The sequence below is a fragment of the Cetorhinus maximus genome, chromosome 16, assembly GCF_964194155.1.
Source record: "Cetorhinus maximus chromosome 16, sCetMax3.hap1.1, whole genome shotgun sequence".
NCBI classification, from domain to species: Eukaryota; Metazoa; Chordata; class Chondrichthyes; order Lamniformes; family Cetorhinidae; genus Cetorhinus; species Cetorhinus maximus.
This window is the reverse complement of record NC_135894.1, coordinates 53282758-53303508: the sequence shown is the minus strand read 5'-3', so window position 1 is coordinate 53303508 and position 20751 is coordinate 53282758. Positions and strand designations below refer to the sequence as shown.

Sequence of the window (20751 nt, the reverse complement as noted above, 5' to 3'; positions counted from 1 at the left end):
GATTACTAATAAAAATGAACCTAACGAGGCAAGTAAATGAGGCTTAGGGCTATTTTATAGGACATTTTCCCAAGTCCTCTCATAGAAACTTCTAATCATTGAAGCTCATTAGATTGCTAATTTTACAATGTCACAGTTATTTTACAGAGCCCTTTCAACTGTCTCAATACATTCAGAATTTTACTATGGTATTATGATAACCTACTGCCTTCAACTGAGTGATCTGTCAATTGAAAATATATTCCTTCTGCCAGATTTCAAAATTTAAATATGTTTCACTGGAAATACTGTACCCTACAGTCGTAAAATAACTCTCAAAGCCAATGATACATGTACAGAAATCAAATGCAAACAGTACCCAGTGAACCCTATAACATAAACAGCATTTATAGTTAATTTCTCATTAATCATTTAATTCTACAATTGTAAGATTGCGGCAGCAAGAATGGACACATGCAATTGTCAAATGTCCTCCGACTCTGCAAATTAAATGGGAAACAAGTTTTTTTGGGCACATTGAGACAAAACAATCAAGATAAAAAAATGCATAAAGAGTGCAGGAAACAAGGCATAGTAATAAAGTGCCCTAGTACTCACAGACTCCTGCACATGCTTCTTGAAAGAAGGTTTGTCAGGTACAATGTAGTTTCTTTCATGGAAAGCATGCAGCAGCAAATATTCATTTCTCTCAGAACGGCCGCCCATCAGCGTTCGTGACTAGGAGAGATAACATACAATCCATCAAGAATAATAAAAGTCTTGTGTATAATGGGCATTTCCTGCCAATGCTACATTTGTTTCCTTTAATCCTTTGTTGGTAACATTCCAATCGTTAGGAATCAGCATATCCTCTGACTATCAACGCTATAGATTATTCATTAGTTTTTTTTTAAACGGTTCAACTGAAAGTGCATATTTTCTGTGTCATACTTACTTCATGTCAGTTTGGTAATATCGCTGCTTTTCTAAACTAGCATCCACTCCAGTTCATGAACATTATCAAGGAAGATCTTTAGATCTCCCATGATGCTTGCAGCGAGTTCTCTCACTTCACAGTCTTTTTCTCTCTTATTCCAACACCTTAACCGGAGTCTCTCTTACCCACTGCAATTTATCTTTCTCTAACCCAATGTATTATTCTTCTGCAGTGTCCATACAATCAATCAATCTCTCTGCCTGTCTGTCTATCCCTTATCCCCAGACTCGCTGATGCCCATGCCCTGATCTCAGCTCTATCGTCTATGATCTACCCCCTTTTTTGTCTGAAAAATCATGACTTCCACCTCCCCTGATGTCTCTATCCAACCGATCATCACCTCTTTCTTTGTTTACAAACCTCTCTCTTCACCCCATCTATTTGTTAACCCACCAATCTGTCTCTCACCCGGTGTGTGCTTGGAGGTATGACGTCAAGGCTTTGCCATCGTAGCTACGGGTGAGGCAGAGCTGAGATGGTTGGGGGCGGGGGAGGTTGGTGGAGATGGAGTGGCAAAGCTACCAACTGAATTGAAAATCAGGGCCAAAAGTACTTTTAGGGTCCAAGTGATGTACTTAAACAAACCAAAGCCAAGGAACAGAAAAGAAAATAATTCAGAACAGTCAGCAAAAGGAAGCAGCAGTCCCAAGGCCTGCAAGAGACCAAAAGCAAATCACTGGATAGCAACAATAGTAAAGGAAATTTCCAGATAAGAGTTGGGCAGAGGGAGGAGCATTTGCCATACAGCCAGACCCAGAGGAATTTATAATCTCTGGGGAAGAAGCAGTTATTTGAAGAGGGAAACTGGAAGCAATACATAACCAGTCACACAGCATTAGCTGGGCCCTAAAGGATGTGGGAGATAGAGAGGTGTGAAATAATACTACCTAGTAACAGTAGACTTTCAATTGGATTGTGACAGGCAAATGTTGACACTGGATTTCACCATTAAAAATGATGCCATAAAATAATTCTACAATTATGAAATAAGATTAAATGGAACTGCACACCATTTAAAATGGTCACAAATACACACAATGACAATAAGTAGGCTTTCACAGAGGGAAAACTATGCATTTATTTTGGGCTTTTAAGTTAGGTAACATTATTTTAATGCCGATACATAAATAAAGCATTTGCAAAAACTCTTTAAGGACATTATATTGGTCTGTCGGGTGAATGGATTTTTGCTGACAAACAATGGAACTAATCAGCTTCACACAGTTTTGAGTGTATTTTAGATAAAAAGTGTTAAAATGGATATTCAAGTGAGAACAGAATTAGGCGGTTTTGATGGACTCCACAAGTAAAATAGCATACGAAGAATTATTACTCTGTACAAAGAGCCAAAAGCACTGGTTGAACCTTATCCTAGCAGGAACTAAATCCTTTAGCACTGCAGGGAAAACAACTGGAACATACCAAAACATCGGCACATTTGCATCACCAGGGTCAGGCACACATTTTACTGGCATTAATTTGCAAAAATGCAGATCAGCTTACACTATAAAATGGTGACTTGCTGAAGGTGAAAAATATACCTTAAAGCAACTTACAAAAAAATATAAAAGCTGTGCTGTTGTCATATTTTCAACTTTTGCTCAGCATCGGTACACCATCAATAATGATCTCATTACTTTAACTTGGAATAATTGAAAGCTAATGTTTAGATGTTAAAAAAGTAGACTGCAAATGGTCATCCATTGGAGTGGAGGCAGAAAGATTTGAGTATAAAAATAATTAGAGCAAATTCCAACATTACCATGACATTTCCAGCAATGCTGGTTGTTTGCAACGCTAAAGGAAGAACATTCAGTTCACACATGATCTGCAGAATAAATTTTGCGTCCATCCACGTATTCTCAAGTAGGTGCATGAGATGAGGAGAGTTACTAACAGGACAAAACAAAAATATTAATAACATTGCAATGCACAGCAGTAAACATATAACACCGGCTACTCAGTTTCCTGCAACTACTCTGATATACTAAAAATATATTTTACTAAGCTGTACTGTTAGTCTCCAGCATTCAAGGTTTAACAAAAACATCTGATTTAACCCAAATGTATTTACAGTATCTCTGCAAATACTAATAAGTAATTAAGAGTGCAAATATTATATTTGTGATTAAGCCAGATACCAGGCATGATAAAATGAATCAAGCTTAAGACTACAGTTGTAAACGAATCACATGGTAAAGAATAAAGCTCCAGCTGTCACATTGCAACAGGTTGCTGTTTTGGGACCTTTCATCAAGTTTGGCCCAGTTAGATGTTTTCTCCACAACAATGCCATTCTACTATCAGTCATCCAACTTACTGAAGTTACATTCCTGGTAAACCAGCTTCACTCATCTGGATGACAAACATTGTACCAAGAACCGGAGTAATTTCCACTTCAGGCACCTGGTCAACATCAGGTTCCCCAGCTCAGCTATAGCATGGTTAAATGTAAAGTCAAGTTCCTTCCCTGTCACTACAACACCTAAGAACATAAGAAATAGGAGCAGGAGTAGGCCACTTGGCCCCTCGAGCCTGCTCCGCCATTCGATAAGATCATGGCCAATCTGATTCTAGTATTTACTCCTTTCCTGCCTGCCCCCCATAATCTGTACGATGCTTTTCCAATTGCCACCAACAGTAGTCCTACGGCCTCCCCGAGTGAGATTACCAATTTAACAGCAGCAGACGCAGGGATCTTTTATCCTCGCAGCCTGACAAGATTTGTAATTTGGTACTACAACTGAAATGGCAGAGATGATCCCAGAGCAACACCAATACAGTTAATTGTACATCAATTGTGTTTTATTGTATGCAAGTGGAGAGCAGCAAATGGAATTTCACTGGAGCACATACAAAGAGGCACTTACTGAAACAGTGGAGTTAGGGGGTATATGTTTGTAATGTTTCGCTTTGTAAATAAATAGAAGGCTGAATAAAGATGGTCTCTAGTACCATCCTACACCAAGTGGCTTTCTGGATTGCAACAAAGACCCTTCCGCATCTGCCATAGGCTCAATTATATTGGGTCTCCTTAAATACCCCTTTAAAACCTCAATATTACTCACTTATAAAGATTACAGATGTTTTCAGCTGGAATAGTCACCCTCTCTGTTTTGAGGACCTGATGAACCAGCTCAGTTAAATTGTAGCTCTTGCATCGGATCAACTCTTTGGCAGAAATTTCAACATCACAAATCAGCCTACCACAAGCTGCATTCTTTTCCACAAATCCACCACGACCCTATAAGAAGAAAGCAACAGCACGTTGAATTATCAAGGGGAATAACAGCTCCATAAATGAAGAAGTCTGGATGTCAAGAAGCAGTTAAGATGTAAGCCTAGAGGGCCTATATCTCCAAGTGCAAGAACTAAGCCAATTAAAAGGAGAAGTTAGCAACAGGGCAATAGTGCTTTCAACATACAATACATACTCATTCTAGATATAACACCATTTTTGAAGAACTAGCCAGAGGACGATACCCATGCTTTTAGCTTGGATCAACGCATAGGAGTGCCGCTACAGCACTGAACTTTGCCAGTCGTATACAGATTTAACAGATTGTTCTCCAGAGCTATTTGCTTATGTTAGTCAGTATTTGTAATGACAACTTTTGGAAAATTGTGCACTGTATCCAGTAATTCCTCACTTAACATTGTAGTTGCGTTCTTGAAAAGTGGAACTTTAAGTGAAACAATGTTAAGCAAATCAGATTTTCCCATTACAACCAATGTAAAACCTGTGGTTGATTCCATAGAAACTTCTTCATCAGAAAAAAAAATAATTAAAACATTATACCTTGTAAGTTGAAATACAGTACATTGCTAAATTCCTATATTTGTAAATGGAATGATGTTTAAAATAAAATAAGCTTAAAAATATAAACAAAATATGCTCTTTCTACTTAAGTCATGCTGTGAGTGAGGGCTTGGGAAATGAGTGGCAAGAGGCAGAAAGTGTAGCTTTGGAGCAAGAGCAACTTCAAGTTGCAGGGTCACGGAGGTAAGCCACAAGCTGTAGAGGAGCCGAGAGGGAGGCTCGGCCAGGGACCGGGAGGGTCAGAAAGTGAGAGACAGCTCCAAAATGGCACAAATTGGGTCACACGACCCTTTGTCACACTTGGCATGAAATAATGTTAAAACCAAACTCCTGACACTAAATGCAAATGCCTGCCCCCTAACTGACAGATGTTAATTCGAAATGATTTAAAATAGGGCAACGTAAAGCAAAGACTTACTGTATCATCTCATGCAATAGATACACATAGGCTCTGTGTAAGAGAGGAGAAGGGTGAAACTAATAAAATGCATGTCCCAGCCTTTAAACTGATGCTAAGGATCTGCATGCTAACAGCCCTCCAACTCTGAACTGGCTTGATCTTTATCACTTCCCCATCGCATTTCCAGCTGAGTTTTGTGGTCAAAGAGTGAAGCTGACTTAAAAACCAATGGTCTCAAATGCGAGGTCAAACTTCTGAAATCCCATATTCAGTGACGGTCCCCTGGTCACTGTGGGGGTATAGCTAACACTGAAGAATACAAGGAAGCATTAGAAAACTTGCAGACTGAGCATTTAAGTGGCAAGTGAATGTCACATAGATAAAGACGAAGTGATGTGCTTTGGCAGGAGAAAATAGAAACACAACCTAGAAACATCACTTAGAAAGTAAGAAACTAAGTGGGGTAAGAAAGTAATCTAGGCATACAGGTAAACAAATCTTTAAAAGCAGCGTCACAGGCCAGCAAAGCAATTAAAAATATTAATAAAGCCTGGGGATTTATTTCTAGGCGTACATAATTCAACGGTTATGTTAAACTGTATGGAACCATTATCAGGCTACAATGTAGTATAGAGACCAGAACTATGTACAAAAAAGACATGGAAGCACTGGAGAAAGTGCAAAACAGGTTTACAAGGATTATTTTAGAAATGAGAGATTTCAACTAGTGGGAGAGATTGAAAAGGTTGCAACTTCTCCCTTTTGAAACAAGATGACCTAGGGGAGACCTGATAAACATACTTAAATTATGATGGGTTGGACATAGTAAATGTGGAGTGAGAATGTTTCCACATGTGGGAGAATCCAAAGCTAGGGGCCATAAGATATTTATTAATAAATCCAACAGGGAAATAACGAGACATTTCTTTACTCGGGAAGTGGTTAGAATGGAATTCACTACCACAGCAACTGTTTGAGGCAAATTGCTTATATGGTTTCAAAAGGAAATTAGATGAGCACATGAGAGAAAAGGGAATGTAAAGACAAGCTGCAAGGCTGAGATGAGATAGGTGGAGAAGACTAATGTGGACAATAATCACCAACACAGACTAATTGGGCCGAATGGCCTGTTTCTGTTCTCTACATTGTAAGTAATGAAGGATCAGCTTCCCTGCAGAAGGGAAACCCAAATTATCTCGCCCCTGATTGGGGAGATAAAGGAGGGTGTTAACATGCTCTCAGGTAGTTTTTTTTAAAAAAAACATCACAATAATTAGGTAGGGAGCTACTTGGTATTAAAATATTCCTCCTACAATTCCCTTCATCATCGAACAAGCAGAAGCATAGATGGACTACTTGGTTCCAACAGTAAATCAGTTCACTCACATCAGAATCTAATTCATCCAGTTGATAAACAGGTTAAAAAAAATTCTTTGTAAAAGTCTGATATTTAAGTGATAATATACTCGTGCTTTGACACCTTCTTTATTAAGCAGCAAATCGTCTAAAGTAATTGCAATTAACAAACAATACATGTCTAGCTTTTTAAAGCTTACTGCTTTAACACTATGCTAAGTCTTACTGAACAATTCTTGCAACACTAAGTGCACTTATTCTTGCACCTTAATGTTAAGGGTGTCATTGTACAAACTGCTAATTTTGTTTTTTTAATGTAGGTATGATGACAAGTGTTTTCCCCTTCACTTTGCATCTGGGATAATACTTAGCATTCCTAGGTCACATATTGTGTAGGTTTCCTTTAGACTGATAATGGCATTCCATTATTTAGTCTGTTAGCATATATCAAATGCATAATGACACTGGGTTAAAAGCATTTTTACCAATATATGTGGCAATCTACTTCCATTACTTGAGCTACATTGCTGTTTCAACATAACTGTAACTTTATTTCTTTTATTATCATTCCCTGGCAGCTCATGGGTTTCTCATTCTGAAGAAGTCAACTATGCCTTACCCCAAGTTTAGGCATAGCCGATCTCCTTAACCGACCAATCTTCGACCAGTGAGGAACTTTGCAGACATTAATTCTTTGCAGCAGAACATCAAGATCAAATCCGTAAATATCATGGCCCTGAAATTAAGAACAGGTTTTAAATGGGCTGTACAATAAAGGGACCGAGGAAATGAATTACCAGCTACACTGCAGCCACTGGGATGCTTCTGAACCACCATTGTCACAGCCTTAGTATATGCTCTTACACGTGCTGTTTCCTTTTAACATCAAACAGGACTTTCTTTTTAAAAAAAAAATACATATATCTAATTTGAGACATCTTAATAATCAAGACGGGCTCAAAATGCTGGCTCTCTACACTTGAGAAGCATAGGCTTAAGGGCAATTTGATTCAGTTGTATAAAATGAAGTGGCTACATTGTGTTTGTGTAGACAGCTGGTTTCAACTTGTTTGTTTTTTATTCATTCACAGGCAGGCCCAGCATTTACTGCCCATCACTAACTGCATAACTGAGTGGCTGGCTAAAGCAGAGGGGATTTAAGAGTCAAACACATTGCTGTGGGTCTAGAATCACATTATAGGCCAGAATGGGTAAGAAGGCAGATTTTCTTGCCTAATGGGCACTAGTGAACCAGATGGATTTTTTACGATAATCCGGTAGTTTCATGGCCACCATTACTGATAGTAGTTTTATATTCCAGGTTTATTTAATTGAATTTAAATTGCCCCGGCTGCCGTGACGGGATCTGAACTCATCTCTCCAGATGAGAGATAATCCGGGCCTCTGGATTATTCGGCCAGTAAGGGAACTGCTATTCTACTGTACCAAAGAGGACCAGGAAGCACAATCTCAAGTTATGTAAAGGGCAGATCCAGGTTAGATGTTAGGAAGTGGTTCCAATTCCAATAGTGGATCTGTGGAACAGGCTACTGGTGAGAACTAGACCCTTTGTTGGCCGGGCCAGAGACCGCCTCATAAAAAAAGTTCAATGCTCTATAACATTAATCAGAACCAAGCTGATCTCCTGGACTAGCTACAATTGCCTAACAGGCTTGGAGGGGAATTTTCTAATTTTGCACCCCCCACCCCCTCTTTAATTTGGCTGGGCTTCTGCCTACCCCATAAAATTAATGGCACCGGGTGGGCGAGGAGTGGATATATTAGACTTAAGATGATCAAGGCATCACATGTATGCGGGATAGGTTTGATGGACCAGCAAGTCTTCTCCTGCCTGTCAGTTGTCATATGCTTGTGTAAAAACCACTTATCCAAAGTTAAGCAGGTCAGGAAAAGAAAAATAAGCCATGCTTCCTATTCCCGATTATTCCATGTCCTATACAGAAAAGTGCTCACAAGAGAGAGAGAGAATGTGGTGACGATGGGATCCAATTCACCCTCGATGTCACCGTGGAACCTCGCTCAATGAAAACGGCCACTTTGCAAAGGTGCAGGGATGGAGGCTGCTGCCTGTGGAAACTAATTCAGCACAGGCCAATGCCTTTTGGAATAAAAACAGAAAATGCTGGAAAAACTCAGCAGGCCTAGCAGCATCTGTGGAGATAGGAACAGAGTTAACGTTTCGAGTCCGTATGACTCTTCTTCAGGGCTGCTTTTTGGAGGTGGGTGGGGAGGTGGGGGTGGTGGTGGGCATCTGGTGGAGGGGAGGAGTCCAGCGGGAACAGAAAGCCTGAATGAAGGTCCAACATCACAATGAAATTAATTCCACCTGTTTGGATTGTAGATTATCTGATCTTGGTCCTTGTTTATATTCTCTGTCAGGTCAAGTCCACAACTAACATTTGAAAAGAAGAAGTTTTTTTCCACCTTCTGCAAACTTTATATTGCATTTTATTCCTCAACTGTCAAAGACAGCACTAAACAGCACTTCCCAGCAAATAAACATACCCATCATTCATAACATGCAATCAGAGTATAGATTGTTCAGTATATTCCTCACATTACTAAGCACCACGGTGTCCCAATTTGGGTAGTTTTTTGCTGATTTATGCTAAAATTTAAACTGGCAAATGGGTCACCTGGAATTCCTGTAATAATTTTGATGAATTACAAACAAAATAAATAACAATAAAAAACCATTACTGGTTGGCTGAGCAGTTTTTGAAGTGGTCCAAATATAATTTGATGTTAACATGAACTTAAACTCAGTCACAGGCAAGCTCAACTGGATTAGTTTGGTCTGTGTGGAGCGAGAGATACGGAAAAGGCAAATGTTTCCAAAAAAAAAGGGGGTTGGTTTGTACGTACCTGGTTTGTACGTCATTTGCAAACTGCTGTGGTAAAAACCTCAAATACTTTGTAATTAAATGCCAGTTGTGGTCTTTGCACTTTACATTAGGAATGACTTTAGCAGCCGTGGACTTTCATATTCAGGACTTCTTGGAACAATCGTCGCCAATATTGCTTCAAGGTTCTACTCACCACAAGAACATCAGGGTCAATCTTGTGAATCTTTGCCAGAAAATAGCCTAAGAGAGTCCTTTCGGTAGCAGCAACCTCAACTTTTGCATTCTGAAATCAGAAGGATAAAGCAACTTCATAAACCCTTTCATAAATCTGTGTTGAAGGTTGTCTTGTCGCACAGCGTCCCTACCTCTGAGCCAGAAGCTCCAGGTTCAAGTGCCACTCCAGGACTCAATGACCGAGGAAGATGCATTCATGATGCAGCCAAACAGGTTCATTATCAACTTGCAAATCCTTCCAACAATCACCAATGGCTCGTGGTAAGAGCGCGGGAGATTCCTTGTCAGCCACATGACGGAAAGAAATCTACCATTATTACCTATAGCTCCAGGCTACAACACTTATGTAAAAGTGTATGCTGTCATAGCAACTCAGACTCCTTGGCGGGGGAGGGGGGGGTTGCGGCTGGCTCATTTGACTGGACAGCCAGTGTGGATCAGATTAGTGCCAACAGCACAGGTTCAATCCTCATTCCACTGGGGGAGATCAGGTACCTGTCCCCTTGACCTAGCCATGGTGGGGGTTGTGGGTCACACCTGTCTTCCGACAGGGAACTCGAGAAGAAGAAATCTGCGTTGACTCTGCCCAATCATATTATGATTTCAGGTGCTCTGTTATCATTCTCAAGTATTAGATTTTAGCATTTTCCCTACTACTGATTTAAGGCTAACTGGCTTATAGTTCCCTGTTTTCTTTCTCCCTCCTTTCTTGATTAGCAGGGTTATGTTTGTACTTTCTAGTCCATGGGAAACATTTTAGGATTTAGGGAATTCTGGAAGATCAAAACCAACATCTGCTATCTCTGCAGCTACCCCTTTCAAAACCCTAGGGTGAAGGACATGAGGTCCAGAGAATTTGATGGCTTTTGGCCCCATTAATTTCTCTAGTATTTTTTCTTTACTACTAATATTCATAAGTTCCTCACTTCCACTAGACACTTGGTTCCTCAAGACTTCCAGAATGTTTTCTTGTGTTTTCTACCATGAAGACAGATACAAATTATTCACTTAAGATCTCTGCCATTTCCTTATCTCCTCATATAATTTCGCTATTTCTCCTGTCTCTGTCTCTAAGGGACTCGCATTTACTCTGGCTTACTGCTTCCCTTCTACATACCTAAGGAAGATTTCACAATCGTCAGTTAATTTACTCATGTCCTATTTTCTCTTTATCAGTTTTTTGGTTACCCTTTGTTGAATTTTAAAAACCACAGTTGAACCATTTTTCTCATGGGAATTTTTATGCCTTAAGGGGATGTATAAACATTGCAAATTATGAATTAGGTCTTTAAAATTTTTCAATTGCTTACCTAATGTGGTGTCTTTTAATCTAGTTTCCCACCTACCTTAGCCCCCTCATCTCAAATACCTACGTAGTTTGCTTTGTCCACGTTTAAAATCCTAGTTTCAGACTTAACTAAAATCATGCTCAAATGCCATAAAAAAACTCCTAATATATTATGATCACTCTTTCCCAGAGATTCCTTTGCTACATATTTATTAATTAACTCTCTCTTGTTGCACAAAACAAGATCTAACACATATAGGTTACATACACATGTAGAAGCTGCATCATCCTTTAAAGATGAGGAAACCCATAAGTGATTTGACATTTCAGAAACAGAAAATGCTCTGCAGATCAGTCAGCATCTGCAGAGAGAGCAGGCAAGTTAATGTTTCAGGCATGTACCCATTATCTGGCAAAGAGTCCATATTATGAGAAATGTCAGTCTGTTCTGCCATGGATGTAGTCTGAGCTGCAGAGTGTTCCCAGTATTTTCTGTTTCAGATTTTCAGTATCTAAATTGCTTGATATGTGAGAGAGGAGGCAGCCGAGGGCAGAATTGGATATTACAATGCACTACAAATATCTGATAGCTATGCTTATTTTTTACAAAATGTGTTTTGTAAATTTATAAAAACATATCTTTATTAGTTGCCAACTTATCACAAAAATGTCCAATAATGTCTCCAAATCTATTTTGACCCAGCACCACAAAATTAGAAAACAAAACTCAATCCCTGCCAATGTTCTTAATTTTTTTCTGCAATTTTGAAAAACGTTTTTCGCAATACATACTGAAAACAAAATCCCATGGAAAAGTGCATTTCACATAATTGCCCAAACATGCAGCTGTTCATGAAATGAAACATTACATTTATATATGTCTGTGTTATTGCACAGTGCAGTTACATGCCACTTCGTAGCAATGCTAAACTTAGAATGTAAACCAGGTATGAAGGCCTGGCCAGATTCCCAAGGTGAAACAAAATGAGACCTCCCACCTCCTCTAGGGAGACTCACACCACTTTGTTCCACTTTCAGACTGGCCCCCAACACCAATCATAATCACAAAACTCAAAACACAGTTTCTAACATTAGATACGATCCCACGGTTGGACAACATTTGTTAAATAACCCTTAGTGAGCTAAGAATTACGCTGAGAACCAATTTAAGATTGTCAGTCAGGCTTGCAGTGTGGCACATTTGCTATATATATTAATACACAGGGCCCTGTTCTTTGCAGACAGAAAGTACATGTACAGACATTTCAGTTAAACAAAATAAGTGACATCCATTCACTGGTTCATTCCCCAGGGCAATGTCTTGACCAGAGTCAAGGTGCCTGGTTTAAATATCAAACAATACATAGCAGTTAACTATCAGTCATCGTCAACTGGTGCATTATCCATGGTAACATCTCTATCATCAGGGTCTACTTGCCAATCAATCAACACTGTCTTCTCATACAGTATAAATGTTGTTTCCCCCAACATTGGTATTTTCTTGCAAATTGTCCTGCTGAGTGCAAGACAAAAAGCTTCAACAAAAAAAAATGTCCCCTTTTCACAACACTCAAGTTCGGTACTACCAAACAACAATGCAATTAAGTGAGAAATTATTGTTTTAATACCATGACAACCCAAAAAAATACCACCACACCCTTCCAAGTGAAAGTGGTCATTTCTTAATTCATCAACTATTTCACTACTACTGATTTAATTGACCATCATCCACAGAAAGCCAATGATACAAGTTAAACTCAGTCATGAAAAACATCTTTCCTTCTGCCAGGTTTGTCTCATCTCCTGAAAGCATTGACTCATGCTGACATTCTGTTGTCTGTCCTCTGGCATCTAAGCAGTGGTCTGAGTCACGGAGTGTCCGCAGGTTACTGAGCCAAAAGGAGAAGCACATCCTAGCGCAGTGCTTCCCTGATTCACACACATTTCCAGGGATCACTGGATAACGAATGGAAGTAAGCAGGCTCCTAGCATCGTGAAATAAGACCATTGCCTGTTCAGCTCATTCACCATTGATGGTGATGGGCCCAGTCCATATTGCTCAAATCCACACAAGGCAGTTCAGGGAAGCTAAACAAAACATATTTTCAGTAACGAATTTATAAAATCGACAAAAAAAAAATGGTATTTTCATGTGGACCCATCAATTTATTAAAAAATTATCTGGGCCAGCTTAAACCTCCCACCAATGTATTCAAAATGGAAATAACAAGAAATGAAAAAGCATAATTTCCGTATGAGTACATGGATAGACTCCTTTCTCTATCCCCATATTAATAATTTTATACAAAAAAAATAGTAGACACACGTACAAGCAAAGAGAGAGAAATTACTTACTTTTCTTGTCAATGCCTCCCGGAAATCGTAAGGAAAGATACAATCACTGGGCTTGCTGATGACTAGAAAAGAAGGCAGCATTAGTATTTTAACAATGTTTTCAACACTGAGATTTCTTCCTTGAGGACATGATTAACAGATGAATAGGAAAATCAAGGAACCTGATTCTCTCCCACAGACACATATCCAAGTTCACCACTCCCAAAAGATACTGCCCTACGAATGCCAAGGTTTTGGAAGCATCAAAGACCAGTTCTTGGTGTTGGGTTCATCGAACAGTATCCAAAATAATAGAATAATGCACGCTTGTGAAATACAATTCACAATACTGGGAGATCTATGGCTATATTCACACCTCAGGAAAGGTGTCAGGACTTGCAAGTAATATAATTACTAGATGGCTTGTCCTGCAAATATCAAAGGTTTGTTATTATTCTCCATTCACCTAGAGGTAAATTAAGAAACATACCAGACATAATCATGAAATGAAGCGCATATGGTTTAGGTTCCCAGAAAAATTCTGGCCTTTTTGCTCACAGACTAACAAACTTTTATACTATTTGCCTCAGAGGACCAGGTAATCCTTTGCCCCGAGGTCACATCCTAAATGCTTTGGGATATCACCTGAACTGGTTGCCCAGTCCCAATCAATAACCAGCAACCACTGTTGAACATGAATGCAAAGGGATGTCAGAAGAAGACAACACTGGACTCAACAATGATGTTCTACACAGTTAAATACTGTGCCAATATTCACCTTCTAGGCTAAATTGAGCTAATGGCAGCCAGTTCTTAGAGAAATGTACCCAACCGCGAGTCACCATCTTGAGAAATAGGGAGGAAAAGGGGCAAATAATTGGGGAAAAGAACTTGAGCACACTGAATTTTATGATCACATTAAGGAAGTCAGCACTGGGAACACAGTTTTTACATTTACATCTAGCGTCAACATCAAGCACAGGTTGCATGGAGAGAAAAACTCCAACACAGCCTCTACATCAGAAAAACCACTTTCATTGAACAGCAGTGGCATTTCACATATTCTACGCCAGCCTCATTGAGGCCTCTCAGAACAACCTGTAATTAGTGCTGAATGACAGATAGTGTTATGTTGATCAGCATCAGCAACTAGGATGTGGATTGACAAAAACAAAACTAATTTCTCTTAGGGATTCAGCACAAGAACATAAGGAAGCCTTCATTCCTTCAGTCTTGGCTCAAATTAAACTCAGGCCCTACACAAGGCCTGTATTCAGGCACAATGCAGCACTCAGTCCAGTTCACCAACCAAAAGATGCCAACCATTAAAACCATCTGCATTTCCAGTGGCAGATGGTTCTTGCATATGACACACTTCCTCTTTCTGAAGAAAGAAAATACTTACCACAGAAATGGGCCTGGAATGGAGGCTGGGGAGCAGCTCTGTCCAGAGGGAATTTGTGATGAACTAAAGCTGCCAAGGCCACAATCTGGAACAGAAAGGAATGGAAATGGATAGAGTTTCACCTTTAAAAAAAGGTTAATTTTAAAACATGTGCAGTTACAATAAAAATCACGGCAAATATCCTCTTGCTTTGGTCTGTCCACATTTGACTTTTTTCTTAAGATGTGCTCAAATGACTGGAGCCAGGGTTTGAGGCTGAATCTGACCAAAAGAATTGAGTCAACTAAAGCGAGGCCTGGATATTAGCTCAGAGGCAAGACAGGAGCTGGGGAGCCAGAGGTGAGAGGGGCTATGGAGTTGTTGATTTGAGGTGAGCAAACCTGGAAGAATGGGTTTGCCTCAGGTCCTTTCAAATTTAATAGCTGAACCCAGTTAACATTCCTTGCCACATAACTAGCCACAGCCAGGGAACAGAGAGGAAGGAGGGGGAGTTTGGAAGGGTCAGGGGAGATTGGAAGGTTTAGGGGTTATCTGGTCATGTGAGAGTGGATGAAGCAGGTAAACTGGAATCAGCAGCTAAATGGAAAGGCACTTAGAATCATAAATAGTTTTGGCACAGGAGGCCATTCAGCCCATCATGTCAGTGTTGGCTCTCTACAAGAACAATTCACCTAGTCACACTACCCAGTTTTTTCCCTGCAAATTTTTCCTCTTCAGATAATGATCTAATTCTCTTTAAAAAGCCATGATTGAATCTGCCTCAACCACACACATCCTAAATATTCACTGCGTAAAAAGGTTTTTCCTCATTTCACCATTGCTTCTTTTGCCAATCAGCTTAAATCGGTGTCTCTGGTTCTTGATCCTTCCACTAAGGGAACAGTTTCTCCACATATACTCCATCCAGACCTCATGATTTTGAACACCTCCATCAAATCGCCTTCTCTTCGGCAAGGAGAACAGCCCCAGCTTTTCTAATCTATCCACGTAACTGAAGTTCCTCATCCCTAGAAACATTCTCGTGAACTCTCTCTACTGCCTTTACATCTTTCCTGAAGCGTGGTTCCCAGAACTGGACGCAATACTCTAGTTGAGGCTGAACCAGTGCTTTATACAGGGTTCATCATAACTTCCTTACTTTTGTACTTTATGTCCCTATTTATAATGCCCAGGATCCTATATGCTTTATTAACCACTCTCTCAACCTGCCCTGCAGCCTTCAATGATTTGTGCACATATACCCCCAGGTCCCTCTGCTCCTGAACCCCCTTTAGAATTGTGCCCTTTATTTTATATTGCCTCTGCCCATTCTTCCTACCAAAATGAATTACTTCACAGTTCTTCGCATTAAACTTCATCTGCCACTTGTCCGCCCGTTTCACCAGCCTGTAAATGTCCTTATGAAATTTAACACTATCCCCCTCGCAGTTCACAACTCCAAGTTTTGTGGCACCCGCAAATTTTGAAGTTGTGCCCTGCACACCAAAGTACTTCCAGGATCTAGCAGCTCTCAGCCACCTTTGAGCCAAATTTCCCAAGGCCCAAAGGAACCCGATCAGCCAGAGTTAAAATTAAAATAGTCGTTGATTCTGAGGCATGCAACTTTATTCTAATATTTATTGAGCAGCCTGCAATCTGAGTGGGTTTCTTGCCTGACCCCCATTGCCTCCAACCCATCTTTGTTGAAACTAAAAGTGGGCAGATTGGAGGTGGGTTAGGATCCGGTTTCAGACTTATAACTTTTTTAAAATTCCACCCCCACCTAAACACACACTTTGCATCACCAATGCTGAAGTGATTTAGCATCAAGTGTTTGTCAAATCAGTTGATTCACACTGTTGTGTTCAGCATATTCCATTCAACAAGTAAACACGGTGAGGTCATTAGCACTTGCTGTTTAAACAGAAACAAACATTAAATGAGGGTAAAGGGTTGAGATTACCAAAAGTTCATTTCAATTAAGATCGAAACAAACAAACAAACAATCCAAGCAAAAAGCCTCAGATGAAGAGACATTAGTCCCACTTGCCCCTGTACGCTCAGATGCAAACAATTTACAAAATGAATTGATGAAACTGAAGCAACTGAAAAAGTGTCTTGGGTATCGATCATGCTGCACATGGAGAAAAATAAGTTATGCTCCCTGCACATGTCAACAATAAGAACAGAGATACTAAACTCCAACATTTTCAAACAAAAATCATCCTAATCAGATTCAAATATGCTAGGCACAATTCACAATCTGCCTAAAATGCAGGCCGTTCATAAAACCGTCAGGATGTAGGAAAGCACTTTTATTTGATGAACAGATCGCAAAGTATAATCTTGTGAACCCTCAGCCTTGTCCATGCTATAAAACCAAAACAGTTAATACAAGGCAACATTTGGGTGTTGGCAGAAGCAGGTGTTAATGAGCACCATTACTAACATATTAAAAATGAGGCTTTATTTTTAAACTCATACCTCATTCTGATGAGTCTTCGAGTTCTGCACAGTCTTCATGCTGACTGACATAATGACAAGAGGAGGAGGAGGAATATCTTTTACTACAGTCACATGGTCAAGTTTTAGTGCGACAGCCTCCACTTTGCACCAACTCATGGGTTTGTTGGGAAGCTCTGAGCAGAGAAACAGACAACCAGTTACATTTACATCGCACCAAAAGCCACCAAGTAAAAATCTCAACCTTACATAAACATCCAACCCTTTCTGTCCTCCCCCTCAGCCTTTACCTCACCCCACCTGATATCATGTGAAACCCAGTTAGGACTGCAAACAAACCAAATTCAGACTCAAAACAGGAATTTAAGCAAGTGTTTCAAAACGAAAGAGGGAACCCAAGAGTTAAAAATTGCTCTTTTTTTTCTATTCATTCTCAGGATTTACAGGGTGATGGGGTGGTGGTATTGTCGCTGGACTAGCAATCCAGAAACACAGGGTAATGTTCTGGGGACCCAGGTTCGAATCCTGCCATGGCAGATAGTGGAATTTGAATTCAATAAAAATCTGTAAATGATGACCATGAAACCATTGTCAATTGCTGTAGAAACCCATCTGGTTCACTAATGTCCTTTAGGGAAGAAAGTCTGCTGTCCTTACCTGGTCTGGCCTACATGTGACTCCAGACCCACAGCAATGCTGTTGGCTCTTAATTGCCCTCTGGGGGCAATTATGGATGGGCAATAAATGCTGGCCTAACCAGCGTCACCCACATCCCATGAATGAAAAAAAAATGTCACTGGCAAGGATGGTGTTTATTACCCATCCCTAGCTGTCCAGAGAAGGTTCAACAGAAGAGTCATACAGACTCGAAACGTTAATTGTGTTCCTCTCCGCAGATGCTGTCAGACCTGCTGAGATTTTCCAGGTATTTTTATTTTTGTTTTGGATTTCCAGCATCCGCAGTTTTTTGCTTTTATCACAGTGTTAACCATGTTAGTGTGGGGCTAGAGACACATATAGAACAGACTGGATAAAGACAAAAGGTCTCCTTTCCTACAATGACAACCCAATAGCTTCATGGTAACTTGTACAAAAAACAGTTTTATACTCCTAGATTTTAAAAGAACTGAATTTGAATTCTCGAACTGTCATGATAGCATTTAATATCATAAGATCATGAGAAATAGGCCATTTGGCCCCTCAAGCCTGTGCTGTCGTAAGATCATGGCTGATCCAATTGTGTCCTTAACTCCACTTTGCTGCCCATAACCCTAGGCTCCCTTATGCTCAAAAATCTAACACAGCCTTGAACATATTCAATGGCCTAGCCTCCACTGCTGTCAGAGAACTTGCAATCCCTAGATTGTTAGCTCAGTTTCCAGGGTGCTAGTTCAGTGACATAACCATATGTCAACAATGTAGGTGAACACAAATCTACAAAACTGCAGCAAAACCAGACAGGCCACCACCACTTTGAGTTAAAGTAGTGAACATTAGCATATTACAGGAAAAAAGGTAAATGTACTATGCAACAACTTCTATTTATATAGCACATTCTACAAGGAAAAATATTCAAGGCACGTCACAGGAATCACAGATGAATACCCAGCTAAAAGGATATGATATTTGGTGGGGTGAATAAAAGTTGGGTAAAGGTGATGGATTTTAAAGAAGGATTCTAAAGGAAAAGAGGGAGGTAGAGTAGAGGAAGAGTTTACGGATGGAGTTCCAAAGCTTATTACCTAGGCACCAATGATAGGGCAAAAGGATGCACAAGAGGCAAAAGAAACACAGCTTGCAAGGTACAGGATGGAGGAGGGAGGGGTTGGTTAACTGTGGGGCTGGAGGAGGTTACACAGAGAGGCAACACCATGAAGCAATTTAAATAGAGGATGAGAATTTGAAATTGTAGATGCCAGGGGACATGATGTGGGGGATGAGGGCCGTGAACATAGGTCAGTGAGGACAAGGACTTGATTTGGGAGAGGATATGGGCACATTTTTGGATCAGCAGAATTAGTGGACAAATGTATCTACCTACCAGTGTGAAACAAACCATGGTCAATCTGCATTTGGTGCTGAGCCAATCCATGTCAGTCATAGCAGTAATAATGGTGTTATTATCAGCCTCAATGTTTCTGGGTTAAGACCAAAAGGCAAAAGAAATGATGCAAAGTAGGTTTTTGTGTGAACATGAGATGAAATGAGGGATGGACAAGAGCAGGCTAGTCTGTAATGTCCCTCCAAATCAAAAAGCCAACACACAATGTCTGCGTTCATACATGAATTGCTGATTGAGTAAGGTACTAAGAGGGTTGACTGTGCCCTTGGAATCACAGCCCAGCATGAGTCAAGCACGTTCAGGAGGGGCACAAGAGGAAAGATGGATAGTACCAGGCACAAGTTTTGATACAACTATACAACTTTAGCTTCTCCACTATTTCACTTGCACCACACCACAAATATGCCCATTCTGCTCCAGTATAAGGCAGCACTGCTGTTCTTAAGTAAACTGTAGGAGATGGCATAAAACAGTATTCACCATGGAGCTGGTGCAACTGGCTGCGTGCCTTTTCTGTAAGGCAAGAACCAATAAAATTCAGGTGGATCCCCTGTAGGAGGGAAATCAGTAGCAAAACAAAATGTCTCAGTGCTCACTGCTGTTCTAATGAAGGGTCATCAATTTGAAATGTTAACCACTGATGCTGCCTGACCTGCTGAGTGTTTCTAGCATTTTCTGTTTTTATAGCAAATGGCCTTCACACAGGACTCTAAGTCCACGTTTTATGGTTGAGCCTTAATATTCTCTAAAATAGGCTGGCTCCCATAGCCACAAGGACTGCACTGATTCAAGACAGCCCACAGCTTTCTCAGGCCTACAAGAGAGGGACAATAAATGCAGCCAGCTCAAACTGACCAGGCCCTGCTGGTCTTCTTCACTTCAGGCCTTCTGATGATCAGTCTGTGCTAGCGTAGGATACAAAACACGGAATGGAGCAGCATACTTAAATTATTATTGGCACCAAGCTACAAATGCTTATTGCTGTTACTTAGCAACACGAAGGATGGGAAAGGAAAACAAATCTTTCAGTAACATTATGCCTAATGACAAGTACAAAAAAAATCAGTTGGCATCTTTGCAGAATGGTGATATTCCTCCAACAGTAGCCATGCCACTTAGACACACACATGCAGAGTAAATTCAGTGCAGTTTACCCAAAGAGATTGGGTTACATCCTTAATAATAGAGAACAGATGAATACTATTTAGCGCTGCTCATACAGTAAATCTCTCTTTTCCCAAACCATAGATTATTAATCGTGCAAAGGAGGATGGGAATAGAGATGCCTCTTCAACTAAAGACTAGCAGCTTTGGAATGCATTTGCAGGGTGCTTTAGGAGTTACAAAAGCATACATTGGTTCGAAAAACAGAATAAATGGCAAACAAAAAGGATTTTAGTTGGTATCAATTTAGATCCACTCGCAATACGCGTGTTCCCAGTGATGGTACAACAAAAGAACTACACTACAGCAAAATGCTAAACCTATATTTATGTAATTATCTTGACAGAGCAATCAGAGACCATTTAGAGTATCATAATAGTGCTAAAGACAAAATTAAATGAGC

The 20751-nt window shown here is 40.1% G+C and overlaps 1 protein-coding gene across 1 annotated transcript in view; it reads right to left on the bottom strand.

Annotated features, from left to right (window-relative positions):
• pola1 (polymerase (DNA directed), alpha 1) overlaps positions 1 to 20751 on the bottom strand; it is a 253947-nt gene that overhangs the window by 195773 nt on the left and 37423 nt on the right. Inside the window, exons 15-22 of the mRNA XM_078559832.1 lie at positions 17144 to 17298; positions 14681 to 14765; positions 13297 to 13358; positions 9613 to 9702; positions 7172 to 7288; positions 4045 to 4220; positions 2739 to 2868; positions 598 to 717 (exon numbers count right to left, since the gene is read on the bottom strand). Coding sequence (XP_078415958.1) covers positions 598 to 717; positions 2739 to 2868; positions 4045 to 4220; positions 7172 to 7288; positions 9613 to 9702; positions 13297 to 13358; positions 14681 to 14765; positions 17144 to 17298 — 935 coding nt within the window. The remainder of the gene's footprint in view (positions 1 to 597; positions 718 to 2738; positions 2869 to 4044; positions 4221 to 7171; positions 7289 to 9612; positions 9703 to 13296; positions 13359 to 14680; positions 14766 to 17143; positions 17299 to 20751) is intronic.